The sequence below is a fragment of the Miscanthus floridulus genome, unplaced genomic scaffold (assembly GCF_019320115.1).
Source record: "Miscanthus floridulus cultivar M001 unplaced genomic scaffold, ASM1932011v1 fs_164_4_5, whole genome shotgun sequence".
Classification (NCBI taxonomy): domain Eukaryota; kingdom Viridiplantae; phylum Streptophyta; class Magnoliopsida; order Poales; family Poaceae; genus Miscanthus; species Miscanthus floridulus.
The window spans coordinates 29,255-54,000 of NW_027096313.1; the positions used below are offsets into that span (position 1 = coordinate 29,255).

The 24,746-nt window shown below is 46.2% G+C and overlaps 2 protein-coding genes across 2 annotated transcripts; both read left to right on the forward strand.

The window, feature by feature from the left end:
• Nucleotides 1-12,641: 12,641 nt before the first annotated feature.
• On the forward strand, nt 12,642-12,962 carry LOC136530613 (bisdemethoxycurcumin synthase-like). Its single transcript, XM_066523339.1, has one exon. The coding sequence runs from the start codon at nt 12,642-12,644 to the stop codon at nt 12,960-12,962; it is 321 nt and encodes a 106-aa protein (XP_066379436.1).
• A 933-nt stretch (nt 12,963-13,895) lies between these two features.
• Nucleotides 13,896-21,655, forward strand: LOC136530614 (bisdemethoxycurcumin synthase-like). Its single transcript, XM_066523340.1, has 5 exons — nt 13,896-13,899; nt 15,766-15,895; nt 17,758-17,921; nt 19,883-20,634; nt 21,359-21,655. Exons 1-5 carry the CDS (start codon nt 13,896-13,898, stop codon nt 21,653-21,655), a joined length of 1,347 nt encoding a protein of 448 aa, XP_066379437.1.
• The last annotated feature ends 3,091 nt before the right edge of the window (nt 21,656-24,746 follow it).

A 24,746-nucleotide genomic window follows, 5' to 3' on the forward strand; every position in this document is an offset into this window, starting at 1 on the left:
TGCTTCATACCCGGCGGACCATGGGCGGTGTCATACTCCATACGGCGATAGCTTTCATGGGATGCACGATCGTCGGCTCTTTGGTTGATGCGAGCACGCAGATCGTGTCCACCGAGGTAATGGCGGAGATCGTTATTGCCATCACGGTGATCTCGATTGCCATCGCGGCGATCTCGATTGCCATCTGGATTAGCCCTGCGACCGTGGTTATCACGGCGATTGTTGCGGTTATCTCGGTGGTTGTTGCCTCGAACGTCGTGGCGGTTATCCTCCCGGCGGCGGTTGTCGTCCCGACCACCATCATGACCACCGTTTCCGCCTTGACGGTTGTCTGATGGGTCGTTATTGCGCGAGCCACGTTGGTTGAGTGGCTGTGAGTGACTTAAGTATTGGCGGCTATGGCTTGATTCGACAGAAACGGATGGAGCCCGGGCTTGGTTCATCTCTGCGGTCTGAGCCATAGCAGCCGTCAGATAAGCTTGTATGTCATCACGGATTACTTGAGTCTTTGGAGTGTTGGGCAGCCGCTGCATTATCGCCATGGCTATGGCTACATTGGCGCTTGGGGTCTTGAAGACTTGTTTGTCCCCCACCCTGTCGAAAGCATTGTTGAGGTCACGCGGTTGGACCCTTATGCGTCGTGCCTCCCGGTCCGCTTCAGCTTCGGTTTGCCGGCGATTAAACCGGTCAATATTGCGTGCTTCGCGTGCAGTCTTTTCTTGTTCTGTTTCGCCAACTGCTGGCGGCTCATCGTTGCTGACAACATGGATCAAATCCCCTCGTCTTGGCGGGAAAGACGGAAATTGGGGGAAACTCGGGGCGTGGTCTGGTAGATCCAGATCGTATTTGACGCCTTCATCTTCGTGACGCTGAAGCTCGGTGTGGACAGATGCGTTGGACGCGATGCCGGATGAGGAGCTGGAGTCACCCTCTCAGACTGTGTGGACGGATCCTTCCTGATAATCTTCAATCCGGACCATGTTGACGATGTTGCATGGCTTCGGCCGAGATCGGTGTACAGGACACAGATCCGAGCAGCGTCGCAGGTTGTACGCGTAGCTGGAGGCAGCGTTTCGCAGGCCATAGGGCTGGACCTGGTGGTTCTCCGTCAGGACTTCGTACTCGTAGAGTCGGAGATCCGTCGCGAAGGCTGGCTGGCGACGAGCGGAGCGTCCCTCAGGAGTAGATACGACCACAAGATCTGTTCCAAGTCGTGCAGGACGACTGGTCCGAGCTAGTCAGATAGATCTGTTGTGGGGAGATGTTACCTGCTCATTAGGTTGGATTTGAATCGTACTTACCAGAGCCAGGGTTTCAGCGAGTCAGATGCCGACCCGATCAACGGAGTCGAGCAGGTCGGTGTTGTCGATCTGCTTCCCTCTGTAGCGGGGAAGCGGATGATGGGTTGTTAGCGTGGCTGTAGGCGTGGTCGGAGCCAGATGTCCCGTGGTCGGAGCCAGGTCCATCATGGTCGGAGCCGTGTTCGTTGTGGTCGGAGCCGTGTTCACCGTGGTCGGAGCCGTGTTCACCGTGGTCGGAGCCGTGTTCACCGTGGTCAGAGCCGTAGCCAATGCAGGTGAAGTAGTCGTCGACACAGGCTGAATCCATGCCTCCTCCACGGTCATGGTGATGGAGTCGTTGGAGCTGGTGGTCTAGGTGATCTGGCCGACGGTGAACGTGAGGCCGTTGGGCGTAGCCATGGAGCCAGAGATGATGACCATCTTGTTTGCTTGGAGAGTAGTACGCACACCCCCTACCTGACGCGCCACTGTCGACGAAATATGGTCGGCAGTCTACCTAGGGGTATGCCTAAGGTAGTAGATTATCGGCAGACAGATGCGCAAGCCCCAAACAAGACGGTGACGCAAGATAGACACGAGGTTTTATCCAGGTTCGGCCGCCAAGAAGGCATAATACCTACGTCCTGCGTCTGATTTGTATTGCTGTATATCAATGAGAGATGTTTTTAGAGGGGTCCCCTGCCCGCCTTATATTGTCCAGGGGGCAGGGTTACAGATCGGGAAACTAATCCTAGTCAGTTACAATTGCCATATGTGACTGGATAAGGATTCCTATTCTAACCGACCAGGATCCTGCTTGGTTGCCAAATCCATCTTGATTCCTTGTGCGGGACTCCGATCAGGTTGACTGAGCCGCACGTCGTCTATCGGGTGGACTGAACCCATCGATCCGGGCCAGCCCAAGCTTAGCCGTAAGGGTATAGGGGTTAATACCCCCACAACACCGGAGCTTCAGAAGAAGTCGGCGCGGGAGCCTCAGAAGAACTCATACCCGACGTTCGATTACTTCAAAAAAGTTCAAGACTAAAAGTCAAGACAAAGAAGAGAAATTCAATGCAATAGGAATATGAAAAACAACTCACCGCCGCATGATGAGGGGTACTTCATCATCCTCCTCTCCCTCAGCCAAGGAAACCAGAGCACCTGCTGAAAAAAGAATAAAAAGTACTCGGTTCAAGAGAGAAACAGGAAAACAAAGGAACAAAGAGTATCAAATGTGCTCACCTAAGAGCATGCTAGCAACAACTGGAGTACCTGAGGGAGTACTTGGTTTGCGAGGCTTCTTAGAGATAGGCAGGCCAGATGAAGACCCATCCGTTCGCCCCCTCTTCGGGACACTGCGAGGACCGCGAGGGACTAGACGAGGAACATATTCTTCATATACATCAACAAATCTGGAAGAAACCCCAGGAAGGGCTGTAGAGGTTTGGGACTTACTAGTTGCTGAAGTTCCAGCAAGTTTTTCCCCAGTCTCCGCCGCGGCGGGGAGAACGTCAAGAGGGATTGGGTCGACAAAGTTCTGCCCAAGCTCCTGTGAAAAAGGATAAAACACCAAGACAAGGAAAGGCTAAACAAAAATGGATGCAGCGAGAGTACATAAAGGACCCAAACAAAGAGATAGACAACTCATAGCTGGGGGTGGGTTGTTGGCAGAGAACTCGGAGACAGCAGGAGGAATAACGCTCACTCCTTTCAGCATCTTCTGGAGATGCTCGAGTACCTCCTCACTGGTCAGCTCAAGAGCGGGGACCATGCGTGAAGGATCCTCGGCCCCACAATACTTGAAGCCAAGGTGCTCCCGCTCTTTCAAAGGCTGAACTCGGCGACGAAGAAAGCTCAAAACAATACCGAAGCCGGTTAAACCCTGCTGTTTCGGCATACTAATCCTATCAAGGAGTGGCTGGATCACTTGAATCTCAGCAGGTGACTCAAGTTTCTTGTCCCATCGGTCATTCACCACAGGACCAGATCCAGAGTGGACGACAAGGGAAGGGATCAAATTGGCAGCGTAAAACCACTCGGCACGCCAATCTTTTACAGAATCAACCAGGTCATAGTCAAAAAACTTAATCTTAAGACCCTGGCGAAACTGAATCCCGCAACCGCCAAGAACGCTGGTTTCTTCGCAGCGGGGTTGAGGTTTTAGATGAAAGAAAAAGCGAAAAAGAGATAGACAAGGAGAGATTCCAAGGAAAGCTTCACAAAGATGAACGAAAACGAAAAGATGGAGAACGGCATTAGGGGTTAGATGGTTCAGACTAACCCCAAAATAACCAAGAAACTGATGAAGGAAGGCGGAAGCAGGAAGGCAAAGTCCAGCGCGGACAAAGGAAACGAAGAGGACAATCTCACCAGGACCCAGAGCTGGAACCTGATGCTCGCCTGGAACTCTCCATTCAGCGATGACTTTGCTTTGGATCAAGCCGTCGTTGACGAGCTCACGCAGCTGATCTTCGCTTGTTGTTGGAGCCGGCCAAACTTTCTGAGCAGCCCTCATGGCCATGAATTCCTGGTTTTTGATCAAAGAAAGGGATGACTCCTCGTCCATGAAGGTCACCTGGGACTTGCTTGCGGTTTTCTTTTTTCCCATGAACTAGCGGAAGCAAAAAGGCACTGGGGAAGATGAAGCTAGGATGGTGGTGCTCGGGTGACAGCGACGATGATGGCGGCGGGTTTCTGAAAGCTAGGGTTTAAAGGCAAGAGCTGGGCAGCAAAGGAAAGGAAGATAAAAGGTCTTTAAATAGATTTTTCAGTAATAAAAATGGCCCACAAGGCCTGTTAAAACACAGTGTGAGAACGCAACGGTCCATTTACCGACGCAGCTAAAACGACGGAGGGCACAAATCCACACAACGGTACAAACCAATGGGCAGATTTCAGACTTATCCGTCCAGCACCATGGCAGGGTTATCAGATCGCTACAAGAACAACTCGTCAAACCAAGAAGAAAGAAAGGGCTACCTTGCAAGGAACAAAGGAACCCAGTTATTTAAGAAAGAACTCGGTAATCTCATGAACGACAGGGATCACAGCAGAAAAGTAAAAGACAACTCAGAAGACAAGATTCGTTCCATTACAAGCGGCCTCAAAAATAGAAGATTACAAATCTTACAAGACCCAACGAACTCGGTACCATGAAAAGCAAAGTAGCAAAGAGGAACACGGACACGGCTAGGCTCTGGAACGACTATGTGTCCCAAATTGCTACTCGGAAGGACAAACCGCCATCAGCTACACTGTTTTCTTCAAAGGACGGATGCAGTGCATCCAAGGCGGAAATCGGCAGCACCGCAAGGCAACATGGAGCAGAGAAGGCCGGCGGGCATCTGTCTACCCAAGACCGATGTGATGCTAGATATGGTATTGATCTACGCTGGACAGTCTCAAGAGAGGCGATGAGGATCAACCCAGAACTGCCAGATGAAGGAACGAAGCCCACATCACAAGACTTCCTCCAACTACCGCCACGTACATCCTGGCACAATGCTGTCGCGGGATTAGCCTACCTCTAATCCCTATCACAAGACTTCCTGCAGCTACGACAAGACACACAGGAACTACAAAATATGCCCAGGGGCTGCTCTACTTCACAAACTACCATGTTCATGACCATGAAGGTTTCAACAGAATGTCCAATGGATGAAAATAAGCACTCCGAGACAGTATTTATAGATCAAAGGAGCGGCACACATGGACTAGGAGTACCAATGAAATAAGACTAACAAAGGACAAAGTGAAAAGACAGGACTCAATAATGGATGACTCAGGCGAGAAGGAATAGTACTCGAAGATGGGCATATTTGGAAGAATATACCAGCACAGTATAACCCGTGAACAAAAGGCATTTACACTCAACTACCACCATACAACTACATCTAACAACAGCAGACTATCAAAGAATACGCCAAGACCTCACATCCGAGTTCTTCCTGAACAAAACAACAAGGATATACGCTCAGAGGCTGCATGCTGCGAAACTACTCGGATGATGGTTTAATCCAAGACTAAAGGGCTGCTTCAGAAAGATGCCGCAAAACTACTCAGATGATGACATAATCCAACTCTCAGGAACTACTTCAGAACATAAATTTTCAAACAACATAAAGATTCAAGACCCTCCAACTTTTTGTTCCAAATAGCAAGAGGCTCGGGGGCTACACTCAGTGAGTGCCCTTTTTCTTCGAAAAAGCGCACGTCACCAAAAGACTTCCTCAACGCAGACCACTTCAGGACATTATGACAAAAAGAACCCGGAACGAGCCATATTCAAGTTCTTTTTGATAAAACTTCAACGAACAAACAGAGCAACTTCAAGACAAGATCCTCCAGCTCCTTGTTCCAAATAGCAAGAGGCTCGGGGGCTACAACTAGATGGATGTACTTTTTCTTCAAAAAAGCACTCACCACTCGAAGGTCCCAAGAAGCGCTACAAGGTTTCACTCCAGAAAGCACTCGGATGATGTTTGTTCCTACTCATCAAGACCTGAAGGAGCAAAACGAAACTTTCAGAGCTCAACCATGAAGTGCTCGGGGGCTTGTCAATACGGGACCACTGGATACCCCACAAAGGAGAGAGAAGATCTAGTCTAACTAGGATTCTTCCCTTGTAATCCTAGTAATAGTACTATTCAGTAATCCTACTAGGAACTCTCATTGTAAACCGACTAGGACTCTGGCCTCCTGACTATATAAAGGAGGGCGGGGCTCCTGGATAGAAGAGAGAACAATTGGACAACACAACGCTTCATAATCAATCCAACGCAAAGGCTAACGCCGACTGGACGTAGGGCTATTACTCGATCATAGTCGAGGGCTCGAACCAGGATAAATCGACTGTCTCTTGCATTTACCGTCGAGTTCTGCATACGCTGAAGCCTGAACATACTGCCTCGGGTATCCCCGTGGCAGGCTATCGGTGGTGAAACATCGACAGAGAGAGAAATCCCACCAAATCAAACATTGATTTAATTTAAAACATGACATAATATACATCTGAATTCACAATTATTACATAATATCTCAAACACACACTACATTAAATCACTATATCATCAAGTGGGCACAGCAGTGAACTTCTTCTTTACGTATATCCCTTGGTTATGATCGCGTCATAACCATGGAGTGTCCTCATCATTTACCAAGATGCTAGGGTCTTTGTTCACTTTGAAGGGTGGAATTCGGTCATCCTTTTCATAATCTTCTGACATGTCCGACTTGTCCTCAATTCCCACGATGACTCTTTTCCCTGAAAGAACTATGTGGCGCTTTGGCTCTTTGGTTGAGTCATTATCGTTTTTCCCTCTTTTTGGTTTGGTAGACATATCATTGACATAGAACACCTGATTCACATCCTTGGCAAGGATGAATGGTTCGTCTTTGTACCCAATATTACTAAGGTCTACTGTTGTCATTCCATACTTGTTGTCTACTGTTACCCCGCTCCGGTCACCTTGACCCATTGGCACTTGAACAATGGGATCTTCAAAGTAGGTGCATATTCTACTTCCCATATTTCATCTATGTGTCCATAATATGTCTGTTTATTCCCATTCGGGTCTGTGGCATCTATGCGGACACCACTGTTTTGGTTGGTACTCCTTTTATCTTGGGCTATTGTGTAGAATATGTTCCCATTTATCTCGTACCCTTTGTATGTGACGATATGCCATGATGGTTGCATAGCCAATAAATACAGTTGCTCATGGATGCTCTCATCACCTTGACATTTTTTTCACAACCAACCGCCAAAAGTTTCCATGTGCTTACACGTAATCCAAGCTTCAGTCTTCCCTGGAAACTCGGATTGTAAGAGATCCTTGTGTGTCTCAATATACGGATCTACCAAAGAGGAGTTCTGTAGAACTGTGTAGTGCGCTTTATTGAAATAATCATCATCCGTACCAATATATGTTTTCCTCCCTAGTGTCCCCTTTCCGCTTAGTCTCCCCTCATGTCTCGATTCAGGAACATCAATCGAGTTAACGTCGGGAATAAAGTCAACACAGAACTCAATGACCTCTTCTGTTCCATAGCCCTTGGCGATGCTTCCTTCTGGGCGAGCACGGTTGTGAACATATTTCTTCAGGACTCCCATGAATCTCTCTAAGGGGAACATGTTGTGTAGGAACACAGGACCGAGAATGAAAATCTCCTTTACTAGGTGAACTAGGAGGTGTGTCATGATATCAAAGAAGGAAGGAGGGAACGCCAACTCAAAGCTGACGAGACATTGAACCACATCATTCTGTAGTTTAGCTAGATCAGTTGGATCAATTGCCTTCTGAGAAATTGCATTGAGGAATGCACATAGCTTCACGGTGGCTAGACGTACATTTGGAGGTAGAATTCCTCTTAATGCAACTGGAAGTAATTGCGTCATGAGAACGTGACAGTCATGGGACTTTAAGTTATAGAATTTCTTCTCTGGCACATTTATAATACCCTTTATATTCGAGGAGAATCCAGATGGTACCTTGATGTTGTTTAAGCATTCAAACATGATTTCCTTCTCCTCTTTGCTTAGAGTGTAGCTGGCAGGACGTAAGTAATGGCGTCCATCATCTGTCTTCTCTGGATGTAGGTTGTCTCTTTCTCTCAAACAACGCAGGTCCTATCGTGCTTCAAATGTGTCCTTAGGCTTTCCATACACACCCATGAAGCCTAGCAGGTTCACACAAAGATTCTTCATCAGGTGCATCACGTCAATCGAGCTATGGACCTCTAGGACTTGCCAATAGGGTAGGTCCCAAAATATGGACTTCTTCTTCCACATGGGTGCGTGACCATTAGCGTCGTTCGGAACAGGTTGGCTGCCATGTCCTTTTCCAAAGACGACTTTCACATCATTGACCATATCGAGTACATCCTCACCGGTTCAGTTGCGAGGCTTGGTCAGGTGGTCTGCCTTTCCTTTAAAATGCTTGCCTTTCTTTCTTACGGGGTGATTTGTAGGAAGAAATCGACGATGGCCAAGGTACACGACCTTTCGATATTTTTTCAAGAATACACCTCTAATATCACCGAAGCAGTGTGTGTATGCATTATATCCCTTGTTTGACTGTTCTGAAAGATTACTTAGAGCAGGCCAATCATTGATTGTTACGAACAACAATGCTCGCAGATCAAAGTGTTCCTGTTTGTACTCATCCCACACATGTACACCTTCTTTATTCCACAAAATGAGAAGTTCATCAATAAGTGGTCTCAGGTACACATCGATGTCATTGCCAGGTTGCTTCGGGCCTTGGATGAGCACAGGCATCATAATGAACTTCCGCTTCATGCATAACCAAGGAGGAATGTTGTAGATACTTAGAGTAACAGGCCAAGTGCTATGACTACTGTTCTGCTCTCCAAAAGGATTGATACCATCTGTACTTAAAGCAAACCTTAAGTTTCTTGCGTCATTTGCAAACTCCGAGAATTCTCTGTCGATTGCTCTCCACTGGGACCCATCAGCAGGGTGTCTCAACATATTGTCTACCTTACGGTCTTCTTTATGCCATCGCAACAATTTTGCATGTTCTTTGTTTCTGAACAGACGTTTCAAGCGTGGTATTATAGGAGCATACCACATAATCTTGGCAGGGATTTTCTTCCGCGGACGTTCGCCCTCAACATCACTAGGGTCATCTCGCCTGATCTTATACCGCGATGCATGGCATACCGGGCATGCATCCAATTTCTCGTACTCTTTGCCACGGTATAGGATGCAGTCATTAGGACATGCATGTATCTTCTCGATTTCTAGCCCCATAGGACAGACAACTTGTTTTGCTTCGTAGGTAGTGGCGGGCAATTCATTGTCCTTTGGAAGCATCTTCTTTTGGATTTTTAGTAACTCTCCAAATCCCTTGTCAGATACACCATTCTTTGCCTTCCATTTCAGCAATTCTAGTGTGGTTCCCAACTTTTTCTACCCTGCATCACAAGTTGGGTACAACAATTTCTTGTGATCTTCTAGCATCCGCTCGAACTTGATCTTCTCCTTTTCACTTTCACATTCTCTTTGTGCGTCACGAATGACCTGACAAAGATCATCAGCCGGATCATCTTCTGCAGCTACCTCTTCTTCAGCTTCTCCCATTGCAGTATCATTTAAGCACGCACCATCGGGAATAATATCATTGTCGTCCCATTGTTCTTCTTCACCTTCTTCCATTACAACACCAGTTTCTCCGTGCTTCGTCCAACAAATATAGTTTGACATGAAACCCAACTTGAACAAGTGTGAATGAAGAGTCTTTGAGCAAGGATATTCCACCGTATTCTTACATATGGCACATGGGCAGCACATAAAACCATCGCGTTTGTTTGCCTCGGCCGCACGTAACAAAGAATGCACGCCGTCATGAACTCTTGGGAGCGGCGATCAGCATTGTACATCCAATGCTGGCTCATCTGCATTACATGACATAAATACCATATTAAAACCTAGATCATAATTAATTATTTATACAACATGCGTGCCACCCCAAAAGGTACAAATTTATGAAAGCATCGCTACAATGTAGACAATCCCAACTACCACTAAAAGAACTAAAGCTAAAATACATTTCAGGAGCACAAGGATTTCGCGACCAATCTCAACTAAAACAGACAGATCTCCCGATTGTGCAACATCTTTGGGCTTCTTCGGCTGGATCACTGCCTCATTAGCCGCCGTATCTGCCTGTTGTGCAAGATATTTTTGCACGAGTTCAACATACTCTTCCTCCCAGTAGAAGCCTAAACATCGTCCACTGCCATCCCACTGAAATTAAAACAAAAAATTAGAACTTTAATCACAACCATCATAAAAATAGGTATAAACTAACCATAATCATTAAATACGATAAAATAACTCACATTGCGATCCGGACACTTGTAGAAGATACGATTCTTGTTGGGACCCTCCTTCTTCACTCGATACTCCATCACAATCTTCATCTCATCACGACACTTGCTGCATGAAATGAGAGGGAGGCCCGGCCTAAGTCACTTTGGAAACCCATGAGAGGCCGAGGACCCAAAAGCAGTTGCCATCTACTCTCTATACTCATTTTTTAATACACTATAAATTTCTCATTTTATAAACAAATAAAATTAAGAAACTATAAAATTATCTATATCTCTAAACAATGAAGCAGTTGCCATCTACTCTCTATACTCATATTTTAATACACTATAAATTTCTTATTTTATAAACAAATAAAATTAAGAAACTATAAAATTATCTATATCTCTATACTCATTTTTTAATACACTATAGCTCAAAAACATATTTTAATAAATAACCATCTGTACTAGTTGACCTTGCTTACGTGATCATCTCGGCGAGCATTTCTCCACCGGACGGCACCGTACTTGGTCAAGGAAGAGCTCCGATTCTACGAGGAAGGGAACACGGTCTTCCACGACCGTTGTCGCTCTCCCTCGTAGAATCAAAGCTCCTCCTTGATGTCCGTTACTGCTCGACAGAGAACATGCTCGCCGAGCTGAACACGGTCCGCAAGTTCAACTAGTACGGATTTTCTATAATTTTCTAACTATTTTCTAAGTTTTTCATTTCATAAAAAGTTAAAATAAAAAGTATGGTGATTGACAGACTACTGCGACGATATCGGGACATGTGAATAAATAACTATCCGTACTAGTTGAACTTGCTTACGTGATCATTTCGGCAAGCATTTCTCCACCGGACGGCACCGTACTTGGTCAAGGAAGAGCTCCGATTCTACGAGGAAGGGAACACGGTCTTCCACGACCGTTGTCGCTCTCCCTCGTAGAATCAAAGCTCCTACTTGATGTCCGTTACCGCTCGACAGAGAACATGCTCGCCGAGCTAAACACGGTCCGCAAGTTCAACTAGTACGGATTTTCTATAATTTTCTAACTATTTTCTAAGTTTTTCATTTCATAAAAAGTTAAAATAAAAAGTACGGTGATTGACAGACTACTGCGACGATATCGGGACATGTGAATAAATAACCATCCGTACTAGTTGAACTTGCTTACGTGATCATCTCGGTGAGCATTTCTCCACCGGACGGCACCGTACTTGCCACGGAAGAGCTCCGATTCTACGAGGAAGGGAACACGGTCTTCCACGACCGTTGCCGCTCTCCCTCATAGAATCAAAGCTCCTCCTTGACGTCCGTTACCGCTCGGCAGAGAACATGGTCGCCGAGATGAACACGGTCCGCAAGTTCAACTAGCTACTTTAACCTTCTTTCATGTAAATATGCAAGCTTGAAGTGATTTTGAGCTCAAATTGCTTACAAATGAAAAAAAACCACAATAAAGAACCATATATATATATAGTGAATAAAATGAGATAAGACAATGGTGAAAAATGAGAGTATAAGATTGGTAACCTTTACAACTGAAGAATCGACGGAGAAATCAAAGAAATTGACGGAGGAATCGAAGAATGGATGGAGGAACAATGGAGAGAGGGAGGAAGCAAGAACACTACTACAGTGAGCTTCAAAATATGCTGAGCTCGGGCTCGGGGAGGAAGGAGACGGCCGGGATATAAAGGGGGACCTTTAGTCTCGGTTGGTGGCTCCAACCGGGACTAAAGGTAACTTTCCAACCCCGAGCGCAGCCACGGCCCGGGAGTAGACCTTTACTCCTGGTTGGAGCCACCAACCGAGAGTAAAAGTATACCTTTAGTCCCGGTTGGTGGCTCCAACCGGGACTAAAGGTCACTGCCACCTCTGTCTGGCGCAGTAGCCGTTGGGCAGGGACCTTTAGTACCGGTTGGAGCCCCCAACCGGGACTAAAGGTATCTCTAGTCCCGGGCGCAAAAAATTCCGGGACTAGAGTCCATTTTGGTCGAGGATTAAAGGTCTGTTCTCTACTAGTGATATATATCATCTGTTATGTTAAAATTATTTTTATTTAAATAGTTAATTAGCCATAATTATAATATTTGGATGGTTTCAAAATAATTTGTACTTAGAAGCAATATATATCCAATAGATTTAATTGTCCAAGATGACTAGAGTTTAACGAATTGATGACCAACTATTTCTCAATTCTGTTAGGAATTCTGTGGTAAGCATGTTCTCCGACCCAAATGTGTTTGCTAAAGGTTAACATGGTGCTTCCCATTAGTAGTAGTAAAGGTAATGTGGAAACATGGTTCCCAGGATACTGATAATTGTAAGAAAATCGGCATCTCTGATACTTGGTTTGAGAAACCAACGTGTTGGGTCGTTTTTTTTCTCCGCTCATGTGAAAAGATCACTCTTGATCAGCACCTGATGTGTCATGTTTACATGTCCCAGGTGAGATGACGGAGGCCTCCTTCGCGTGCACCCGGAGTTGGACCCTGCAGCCGCAACACTTCCCACCATGCTTGCCGTCGTGGCTACTATCATGCCGGAGCTTGTAGCGGCCGCCGCAGCGAAGGCCATCGCCGAGTGGGGCCGCCCAGCCAGAGACATCACTCACCTCGTCTTCAGCACGAGCACCAGTGTCCAGGTGCCCGCAATCGACCTCCGCGTCGCCTCCCTCCTGGGGCTAAGCCCCACCGTGCAGCACACCGTGATGTGCTCCCACGGCTGCACCGGCAGCTCCAGCGCGCTCCGCATCGCCAAGGACATCCCCGAGAACAACCGCGGCACGCGAATCTTCGTCGCCTGCGCGGACATATTGAGCGTTCTCGGCGGCTGAATTGTGTGGGCTGGAATAAATGTATGGGCTGATAAAAATATATGGGCTAAAATATGCGGAGTGAAAATTTTGTATGGGCTGAAATATGAGGACTGAAAAAATATATGGGTTCAATTGTGTGGGCTGAAAAAATAGTACGGGCTGAAATTGTGTGGGCTGAAAAAATAGGCCAAAAAAACAAAAATGATAAAATGGGCCAGGCAATATCATCCCAGAAAAACTTGTGGCCCATGATAAGGCTGGCTCCTATGTGGACTTTAGCAGGTCAAAATTTATTTTGTGACGTTTTTTTCATGCCATGTCAGCATTTGATTCTACATGGCATTTGCCCACGTGGCAAGGCCCAAGATTTTGTGACAATAAACAAAAGTCATAAACATATATGACACTAAAATCCATTGTCATAATTAAGCTTGTGACAAAGAATATACAAACGTCACATGATCACTTTGTGACGTTGGTTTTTTTATGTTTGAATTTTCGAAAGTTATAAATCTTAAGTTGTGACAATAATTCCATATATTTTGACGTAAATAGAATGTCAAAAAACCACACATGTCTTGTAGTGTTTGGAAAGCTCCAATCGAAGGCTTTAGCTGGGAAATAGGGAATTTGATTATAGAAAAAGATGAAGACAAGCCGCAACGTGTTTTGAAAACTTTAAAAACTCACATAAACCAAAGTCAAGCAACAAGCAACATCACATCAACAAAAGCCTGCCATATTAATTTAGAAAAATTTGGAAAACCATTTTTTATATCTAAATTTGCATAAACTTACACTAATCTTGGTAAATTTTATATCAACATTAAAATCATTTATTTTGTTTAGTGTTTTCTATTCACAACCCAAAATTGAAAATTTTAGGGTGTGACAGGCAATTTAGATATAAATTTGGGATGCTAGTTGGAATTATCTTTCGTAATAGCAGTCATGGGTAATTTAGTTGTAAATTTATGGGGGTTTTTTATTATTTTTCACAATGACACAAGTGGGTAATTTTTATTAGTGATAATGATTAGAGTCTACCATATTAAAGGTCAAATATTTCTAATTATTGTGAGAAAATCTAGGATTCATCTTTTTTTTGCAAGCATGTCCGATGATAATTAACGTATATACTCCGTTTGGGTCTCAAATTAATAATAGCGAGAGCATCTCTAACAAATTAGATATTCCCTCTCTTTGAAAAGCATGTATAGAAGTCCTCTTATTATTGGTTTTTCATGTTTCCTCCCTTTACACGAATACCCCCTCTGTTCCAAAATAGAAGTCATTCATGTTTCTCGAGAAGTTAACTTTTTAAAACTTTGACCCATTATATATAAAATAATATTAATATTTATAATACATGATTGGTATTATTGGATAGATCATTGAATATATTTTTATAATAAACTTATTTGAAGATATAAATGTTGCACGTATTTTGTATAAATCTAGTCAAAGCTGAGAAAGTTTGACCTGCACGCAACCCATAACGTCTTTCTTTTTTTGACGGAGGGAGTACATTACCTACAACCCACTCCCCAACACCAATGTTAACATGTGGCCCCACGGGTTAATGGTAAGTTTATATATTTCACTCAGCATTCCCCTCACTCACTCTCATTGGTACTTCCTCACTCGCTCCCATCTCTCTCTCCGCTCTATGGTCGATGCTCCTTCTCTCCTTTTTTTTTAGTGGGTAGCCCTCCTCCGTCCCTCCATCTCAGCGGAGAGCAACGATGAGCTCACCAACCCGGGTCCAAGTACTCAAACAGGCTGGGATCCCACCTCATTCCTCGTCCCCTTCCCCATGTTCTCCATCGGTGACGGAAGTGCTGTCATCCACACCAACAACATCAAGCACCATCACTATCTCTCTTTCTCTCTCTGCCGATCTAACTGGTAGGGTAGTCGCGGATAAGGAGCTCGTCGTCCCAGATATGCCCAAGCTACCATCTAGCTCATCACATTCGCTCATGCTCCCTCTCCCCGTGTCTCTTTTGTTGCATAGTCCCTATAGGTCGTGTTGGCCGACCTCACTTTCATGATTCACCGTCAAAAGAGTCGTCCCAACACAGCTAACAGCTTAGATATGGGAAGCGGATGCGTCCCCTTCATTTGAGGGAGAGGAGGCTTAATCTATATCTATTCTCTTATAAAGCTAATCTATACTACATGTTCTATCTCAACATATGAGACATTCACATCATCTTTCACTAATAGTCATGTCATGCCACTAACTTCCAACCTCTTAATATAAGCTATCCACGTCAACTCAAGTTCTATCTCAACATGCAAGTCATCCACATCATCTTCCACTAATAGCCATGCCATACCACTAACTTCCAAGTTCCAACCTCTTAAACGTCATCTCAAGTTCTATCTCAACATGAAAGACATCCAAATCATCTTGCACTAATAGCTATGTCATGACACTAACTTACAACCTCTTAATGCAAGTTGTCCACGTCATCTAAAGTTCTATCTCAACTACATCTCTTATAAAGCTAGTCCCCACTACATATTATATCTCAGCATGCAAGACATGTACATCATCTTTCACTAATAGTTATATCATACGACTAACTTCCAACCTCTTAATGCAAGCTAACCACGTCATCTTAAGTTCTCTTAGTGCATGCAAGCCAGCTAGTGTTGTTTAGTACTATAAGATAAATAGATCATATCTATAACAGTAAAATAAGGTAACATACGGGTACGCACCGCTATTTAAGGGACCAAAACCAGCGGAGCCTCGCTCAACCCAGTATATATACAGGCTGCTGCTCTATCTCCATCGTCATATATATCTCAGACGGACCCTTCAGCCATCGTCAACGTCGTCACGCAGCCATGCAATCGGCGAGCTTGGCACGCGGCAACAGCCGCCTCCACACAGCGGCTGCAACCTGCCCTTCCACCGCCCTTCGTCCTCGCAATCTAAGGTAACTAGTGTAGTACTACGGAGCTGTCAAGTGTCTGCATGTCTTGATTATCTGAAATTTAGCAGTATTTCTATATTGAATTAGAATCGATGGACGTTTAATTTGCTTTTTTCCCCCCTATCTACAATCGTGAAAGATGTGGATCGCCGCTACGGCTAGTATGTCCGCGCCTGGTTGTGGCTGCAGCCGCGAACGGCGGCGTCCGCTCGTTGAGTCCTACATCAGCAGGGCCAGCTGATCAGCAGGAATCTCACAGGTCCGCCAGAATATCTCTGTATGAATATCACCGATTGTCTCTTCCATCTTTTGCATATTTCTCTTCTCAATTAACGAACGAGAACGACAGGTGACAGCTTTACTAGCTGAGGGAATAAGCAGTATAGCCGGCGCACGTTGGCGGAATCCATCAGCTATCATGTATGGAGAAGTCGCACAGCCAGCGGAAGGGAGTCATATGACTTTTGGTGGCACCGGACGGCCGGTCACCGCCTCACCGGTGTGAGCGGGAAGGCCATCGTGGGCGGATGGCGGCATGGGATGTTGGGATGGGAGCGAGGGAGGGACGGCACAATCTGCCTAGCGTTAGTATGTGACGAAGGGGCACTAATTATGGCGACCACAATCGTGCCAGAGCCTAAAACACAGGTGCTATCTGCACCAGATTAGAGCATCTCTAGCACTACTATCTAAAACAGGTCTCCTATTTTTTTTATGGAAAGGTAGCCACATATTTTGATACCCTACTTATTTTTTTGTTGTTTCCTCCAGCAACACTACCTAAAGCAGACACCCCAAATCCATCCTAGTAGTCTACTAGAGAATGACATGTCGGACCTACATGTCATCCTCTTCCTTCTCACATCGCCGTAGAAAAACTCGGCCATCTCCCTGTAGGCTCGCCATGGCCTCCTTCTCACATCGCCGTAGAAAAACTCGGCCATCTCCCTGTAGGCTCGCCATGGCCTCCGGGGAAGAGCTGATGGAGGACGTGGGAAGAGCTGATGGGGGATGGGAGAGGAAGCCGGCGTGGTGCTCCCTAGGGACATGCTACGGCCTCCAGCGGGGCGCTCCCTGTGGACTCGCCATGGCCACTAGCGGGTCGAGCATCCTCCGAATGGAGGCAACGGCGGGAGGTTGTGGCGGCGGGGAGGATGCACGATAGGCCGGCAGTGCTGGAGAGGAGTAGTGGACCGGGGGCAGCGGCGACGGACGCACTCGCGAGCGGTAGCCCACGGAGGGGAGCTGCCAAAAAAAATTAGGTAGCTTTCTGTTGGACCAACAGAATTGGATAGTGGAGGGAAAAAGTAGGGGGGCCAAAAAAAAAAGTAGTTGCCCTAGTAGGTACCATGTTGGTGTGGATTTTTTCTCCTCCACTCAAAAGTAGAGTAGGGCCTTGTTTAGGTAGCCTGTTAAAGATGCTCGGCTCACAACCCAAATTTGAGGAAGAGATATTGGTTGGTTTAAGGTGCTGTAAAATTTGAGAGGTTGAGTAGCAAAATGGCTGGAGGAAGACTTTTTTTATACACCTTAATGTTTATCATATAGGGGTTTAAATAAGAATGCCCTGGGAGATTATCAGTTTGTAATATTTTCATTCATTCAAAAGAGAAGGGCATGCAAGAAGTACAGTACATGCTGTTTGGAGGCCCGGCCAAACACATCAAACTTTAGCCAACAAGTCCGCTCAGAATCTTTTTGAAAATATAAATAACAGTTTTATATATTTGCAGACCCTGACTAGAAAATTTCTACCATAAATAAATTTAAAGATTTCATAAAATTTCGGAAGAGAATAGTAAACGATAACTTTTTGTTTTCTTACGTAGATTTTATTTATAAATAAAAATGCATGTTTGTTGCAGCGAATTCCGGCAGCAATGGCGTAACGGCGGCCCTGCGTGTGTGCTCGGCGTCGGCACAGCTAACCCTGGCAACTGCATTCAGCAAGATGACTACACTGACTGGTACTTCCGTATCACCAAGAGTGATCATCTAACACACACCAAAGCAATCATGAAGAAAATGTGTAAGTGATTTACTTTATTCCATTCTCATGTTATATACAGTATCTCCTTGTACTAGAATTACCATATCAGATGACTGCACAAAAATAGATACAGGGAGTAGTTGGGTAGTACAACACTCTAAAATAGTTTTACAAACAACTCTGCTTACTAGCTGAATGCTAACATAGAAATGCTTCTACAACCACCAGGTGAAATCTTTCAACCGGTAAGTTGAAAGAATACGTTATCATCAGCATGTCAGTAGAGTTTACTCTAATTTTTTTTTGTTGGTGTAGTATTGAGGCCAGAGGTTTAAACAGCATTTAAATGGTAAATTCAGGGCGACCATGTCGTTTAGACACTAAGGCCTTTGTTTGGATGTAGTCGGATTCGCATCAATCCGCATGTGTTGGGTGGATTGGGATGAAATTTAAACTAAATTCCACTCCAGTCCACCACAACACATGTGGATTGAGGTGAATCCGATAACATCCAAACAAGGCCTAAATAGTTTTCACCATCTAAACCGTAAAAAAATGGTCTGAGTGGATGGATTAGCGAAAAATTTGATTACATAGATCAAACTGCCGTTCTATTTAGTCAGTAGGAGGATTTGTGCACCCACGTCAACTTGCACAACGAGTTCAACATACTAGTCATTCTCTGTGCCAAGATGATATCAAAGCTTTTCCTGTGCGTAAGCATAGGTAACAGTACCAAACACTTGGTTTCAACCTCCGCTCCCTCACGTCATCTTCTACCTCCTTTTTATCTTCAATCTCCATCCCATCTCCCACCCCACCCCACTGCTGCCTGCCTCACCCACCACATGGGCTAGCGGCGTCCCCCTCACCGGCCACGCCATCCACCAGCGTCCATGCCACCAGCTGCGCCGTCCACAGCATGCCCACTCTCGCTCCTCCTTCCCGCCATCCCCGAATCTCAATCAGAGGAGCAAGATGCCGCTTTTCTCGCCCTCACCACTGGCTTTTCCCAACCGGTTGTCCACTGCCGCTCGCTAGGTGGCACCCTCGCCGCCTTGCTCACTGCCCCACAAACCGCCACAATCAGACCCATCACTTCTAAGCAAGGAAGACACTAGAGATGTACCAAAGCTGCAACCCCTAACCCTAATGCTAAACTCTACTACCATATGCCTCCACTAGCCACGCCACCCACCACCCACCCCGCCACTCCACCCCAGTCCTCCCCTAACATGATTCCGAGCCGATGAAGTGGCGCACACCACCCATTGTCTGTCCAATCGCTCATCAATATGCGTTTGCGCGTTGGCAAAAGGATATGGCGCTTGATTTTTTATGAAGCGATGGAACAATGTCTTTTCCAAAAATGGTTCTCTGTCGATCCAAAGACTACTAAATGATCGGAAGTGGGCATGGAGATGCACCTTGGTGCCTTGCGGTGGTTAGGGGCTTGGTGGATTTATGCTACTATAGGAATTAGCCATTACTCTCTCTGTCCAACAAAAAAAAAAAGCAATTTTCACTTCCCAATGAGTTTGACCAAATTTTTACAAAAATATCACTAAAATTTGTGATACCAAATAAACAACATTAGATTAGTTATGAAATATATTTTATGGTAAACCTATTTGAAGATATAAATATTAATACTATTTTCTATAAATTTAGTCAAACTAAAGAAAGTTTGACTCATTGCAAACCTATAATTATCGCCTTCTTTTTGGGTTGTTAGGCTTTATTTGGTTGTGGCTATTCATTTTGTTACAAGGGCATGAACATATTAATATGAAATCACAAGACACGGATGTAACAAACAATTTATTTCTATTTTTAATACAATGACACCCAATTCTACTGTGCAAGAATATGCAACTGGTTTTGTGCAACTTTGTGTGGTATTAGAGCCAAAGGCGACGACCTCTCGAGTGAAAAGTTTAGCAGCAACGATGGCAATTAGAAATGCACTTACCATGGTGTCTTGTTTACATGTCTCTCAGGTGAGAAGATGAAGGTAAAAAAACGCTACCTGCAAGTCAACGAGGAGCTCTTCCATGAGCACCCCGAGTTCTTGGACCCTGCAGCCCCAACTCTGCCCGGCAAGCTAGCCGTCGTGGCCAATGTTATGCCAGGACTTGTGGCTGCTGCCGCAGAGAAAGCCATCGCCGAGTGGGGCCGCCTGGCCGGAGACATCACCCACCTCGTCTTCGCCACCAGCACCAGCGCCCAACTGCCCCACATCGACCTCCGCATCGCATCTCTTCTCGGGCTCAACGCCACCGTGCAGCGCACGGCGATCTGCTTCCACGGCTGCAGCGGCAGCTCCGCCGGGCTCCGCATCGTCAAGGACATCGCCGAGAACAACCGCGGCGCGAGAGTCCTCGTCGCCTGCGCGGACATGTGGAGCGTCATGGATGGCTACGCCGCCGTCCCTGACGCCGCCCAAGAACGCTACGGGATCATCGGCCGCGCTCTTTTCGGCGACGGCGCCGGCGCAGTGGTCGTCGGAGCCGACCCGCGGGCAGGCGTTGAGCGCCCGATCTTCGAGATGGTGTCGGCGTCGCAGGCCACGCTGCCCGGCTCGGACCGCGCGGTCGCCGCCGAGCTCACGAAGGACGGCATGGAGTACCGCCTCGAGTTCGGCGAGCTAGCGGCGCAGGTCGGCGGCAACATCGAGCGGTGCCTGGTCGACGCGGTGTCGCCGCCGCTCGGCATTGGTGGTGTTGGCTGGAACTGGAATAGCCTCTTCTGGGTGGCAGTGCCGGTCCTATGATTTTGAGTACCCTCCGGCGAACTTGTCGCGACGGCCCTTCTCGATAATGTTTATTAGGTAACATTCTAAAATTCTAATACCTGACCTAAATTATAAGAAAAATATAACTATATGAGTACAAAGTAGTAGACAAAAATTGAACAAGGAAAAAAAACCTAGGGCCTAGACAATTTGGATATAAACTTATTCAGAACCAAGATTCACAAATCACAAAAAGGGCAGAAGGCAATAACCAAGATCAGATGTCGTCGTCTTCGTCGAGCCCTGCTTTAGCTGCCTGGTCGCCGTCATCGTCTGGAACGCCGTCGTCTGGCTTCTGGAAGACTGGAACTCCAGCATCGGTGTCTCAGTGATCTGCGCTAGTGATCGCGTGGTGGCATCGGTGTCTCAGTGATCTGCGCTGGTGATCGCGTGGTGAACTGGTGATCGGCGCTGCGTCTCTCGCAGTCTCTCGTCTCGCCAGAAGTCCGCAAGTCGCGACTCGCGATCGCTATGTGCGTGTGTGCGGGTGTTGGCGGTTCGGCTCCTTGCCTCCCGAAAAGAAAAAGGTCGACGACTCCTTTTGCTGATGGGCCGCTGCATCTTCTCATTAATCTTAAATCCTAATGGACTATAGCTAAAGGGTATGGAGTATTATATACTTGGGCTTGGGCCCCCATCCCGCGAGGGCCCTCGGCCGTCGCACCTCCTGCCCACCCCTTAGGGCCGGCACTGCTGGGTGGTGCACCCCGGTGGCCCCGCGATCATGGACAGCTTCAAGGAGGCTCTAGGGCTAGAGCCCGCGAAGTTGGCGGCCAGCCGGCGGGTGCTCAGCGAGTACGGCAACATGACGGGCCCGACTACGATCTTTGTCCTCGACGAGGTGACTCGCCGTGGCCAGCGAAACCACGAGGAGGGGAGCTGCGAGTGGGGGCTCATGGTGGGGTTCGGCCCGGGGTTCACAATCGAGGTGATGGCGTTGCATGCGTGCAATGGTAAGTCCGTCCGACACCAAGACTGAAGAGTAGTTTGTACTTTGTAGTGGGAGCCATTGCGCGGAAAGGGAAGCTGGAAACACTGTTGTTCTTCCCACTACATTGATAAGTCACAAGAACAAGATGTTCAGTCATCAATACATATATGTTCCTGTTGTGTAACTAAACGCATGCATGAATTCTACATGCCTCACGGAAGCAGCCTTTTACTTGTGTGTCAGTACGTTTACTTCTTCCCTGTGAAAAGAAATAAATAAACTATGCTGTGTGTTTTGTGTCATCTTGCTTTGCTAAAATATACGTTGCTACAGATCAAATCATATGTTTGGTAGTGGTGGATAATCTTTCGGGCACTTTAATTTTGTCACCTATTAACCTGGTAGTCTATATGTAATTAATATGGAGAATTCTTTTATTGGCCAAACACTAAGAGCATCTCGAGAACTACTACAAACCACGGCCCCAACTTTTGTATTTGGATGGCCACCTAGTCTGGTACTACTCTTTTTTTTAGTTGTTTCCTCCGGCAGTACTACCTAAACTAGGCCACCAGATCCATTCTAGTAAAGAACGACATGTGCGACCCATATATCATCCTCTTCCTTCCCTCCTCATCATAAAAAAACTCAGCCATCTCATCGCTGAAAAGGGCCGCCCCCGCCGTAGGGGCGTCCACTGTCGAAAAAGGCCAGAAGAAGCCGTCCAATAGGAGGACGTGCCGAATCTGCCCTCGCTGGAGCCGAAGAGCTTGCTGACGGTGGTGGGAAAGGGGCCGGTTGTGCTGCCCTCACTCACCGGCTTGGTGTCGCTGGACCCAGGTCGGACAAGGAGGAGGAACCTGGATAGGGGAGGATGGAAGCCGCGTCAGCATGGAGAAAGGCGGGGGGCGAACGGATCCGGCCTCACTGGACCTGTGGATAGCGGTCGTGCCGCCCTCACTCGCCGACTTGGTGCCACTGGACATGGTCCAGACAGGGAGGAGGCTGGGGCCGACCGGATCCAGCCTCACTGAACTTGTGGATGACGGTCGCGGCGGCAGAAGGGTGTCGGCGAGGTGCCCAACAGGAATAAGTAGTGGGAGGAGAAAAGTATGTGGCCAAGGTAGTCTGTTGGAGGGGATTTTTTTGTTCCACTAAAAAATAGAGTAGGGGTCATGTTTAGGTAGCCTGCTGGAGGCGCTCCATGATATAATAGATTTCCCATTCGTTTGTGATAGTGGTGGGTTGATGATAAGGTTACCCTTGGATACCCAGTGTCTATATTTAAACGATTAAACATGCACTTATATTGTTTAGGGAGGGGTATGGAGATTGACCATTTGTTTATGAACTTGATTGTTCCATTTGTTATGTGCATATTCATATGCTTTCTTGCATTTGTACAAGTTTTTAAAATTTGATATACATGCTTTTATGGTGTATGCTAATTATAGAACTTGAATGATGATTTGACAACTAGCTAGCATGCATATATAGGTTGGTAGCTAGGTTCAGAATTTTTAAGTGGTACTAGAGCCTTTCTTATAATATTGATCTCATGAGGTATCTGGTGTTTTTGATGCATCTAGCTAACCATGGTGCTAAGGATGGTTGTAAATGTGCACTCCGATTGGTATCGCGCTTCAAAGGTCCATTCTTTACACCTTAAGATCATTTAGTAGTAATTACTCTCCCACATTTCATATCAATGCATATGTGCAAGCTTTAAACCAAACACACTAGCACATATGTAGGGGAGCTAATACTACCAATTCGGGTTTGTAGTACTTGCTCAAGTCCTTTACACATGGTAAAATTGCTTAGCAAGCAACTCAAATCCAAAAATGAATTTAATTCATATCTTTTATGAAGGTTGTCATCAATTACCAAAAAGGGACGCCTAGGCTGGTCCATCCGACCACCAGGCACTGAAAATTGATGGTCTGGGAACTGCCTGGCCCAAGCACCTTTGCCAGGGTTAAAAACAAAATAGCCCCTGAAAGCTCTAGTTTGGTTTTGGCTAATTGATAAAACCTATTGGACTAATCCTATGCTCTAAGTGCATAGATGAGATAGGTTGGTTCAAGTCCATGGTGGAGCTAGATGGCACTCATGGTGATAGAGATGGCCAAAAGATGATAATCAAGTGCTCCCACATGGAAAAGAAGAAAGAGAAAAACAAAATGCTTGGGCTCAAGGCAAAGATATTTGCTAGGGTATTTTGTTTTGCCAGCTAGGACGCAATAGAGTGCATGATCGGGTTTATGATAGATAGTCATAGTATTAAGAGATGTGATCTTATGGCTAATGCGATTATCTAAGTGCCACTAGGTGAATTAACTCCATGCATGTGCATTAGGACCTAGTGAGTGCTAACATCCCTGAAAATGAGTTTGAAAAATGCTAACTCAAGTGCACAAGTATGTGATATACTTTGGAGTTAACACTTTTGCACAAGGGATGAAGAAAGGAAGAGATCAAATCCACTGAGCTGCATCGGACACAATAGATGCAAGCATCTGACAAATTCGTGGTGTGTCCAATGGCTAACCTTAAATGAGGCTCGGCGTGACAATGTGCTTCGGACGCTGGCGTGGACGGCATCAGGCAAATGATGTTCGATCTGATGTGTTTTGGGCAGTCTCTGTTTGGAAGAAATAATTCTTTGGACGCTGGAGCAGGCTTCTGACGCTGGCGTGTATATGCATCGAACAAATTGTGAACACATCCAATGTGACTCTAGAGCTCTCGGTGTTGAATTTACAATGCATCGGGCGCTGGCGACACGTTTGTCCGATGGGGCATCAAATGCTCGAGGTGCTAACGCGCGAAGAGCTAGTCGTTGGGTGCCAACGACTCTCTTCAAATGGTCGGGGCACATGGTGTATGCTGGTGGCTTCGGACACAAGTGGTATTTATCCGACGGCTATAGTGCCATTGTCCGATGCTCACGCAGAATGCCGAGCCTTGGGGGCTCGATAAAAGCGAGTTGGCCAGCTCTTGCTCACACTCTAGGCTCTCTAATTTATTGAAACACCTTGTGAGCATACTCCATTCTCTCCCACTCATCTAGTTCATGCATTGATCATCCAAAGTGAGATTGGGAGTGATCCTAGTTGCATTTCCTTAGAGTTGAGGC

Bases quoted from the DNA above. Each gene is read 5' to 3' on its own strand.
- LOC136530613 (XM_066523339.1), top strand. From the start codon at position 12,642: ATGCTTGCCGTCGTGGCTACTATCATGCCGGAGCTTGTAGCGGCCGCC.
- LOC136530614 (XM_066523340.1), top strand. The intron at 15,896-17,757 runs GTAACTAGTGTA...TGTTTGTTGCAG, and splicing joins CTTCGTCCTCGCAATCTAAG to CGAATTCCGGCAGCAATGGC. The intron at 17,922-19,882 runs GTAAGTGATTTA...CATGTCTCTCAG, and splicing joins AGCAATCATGAAGAAAATGT to GTGAGAAGATGAAGGTAAAA.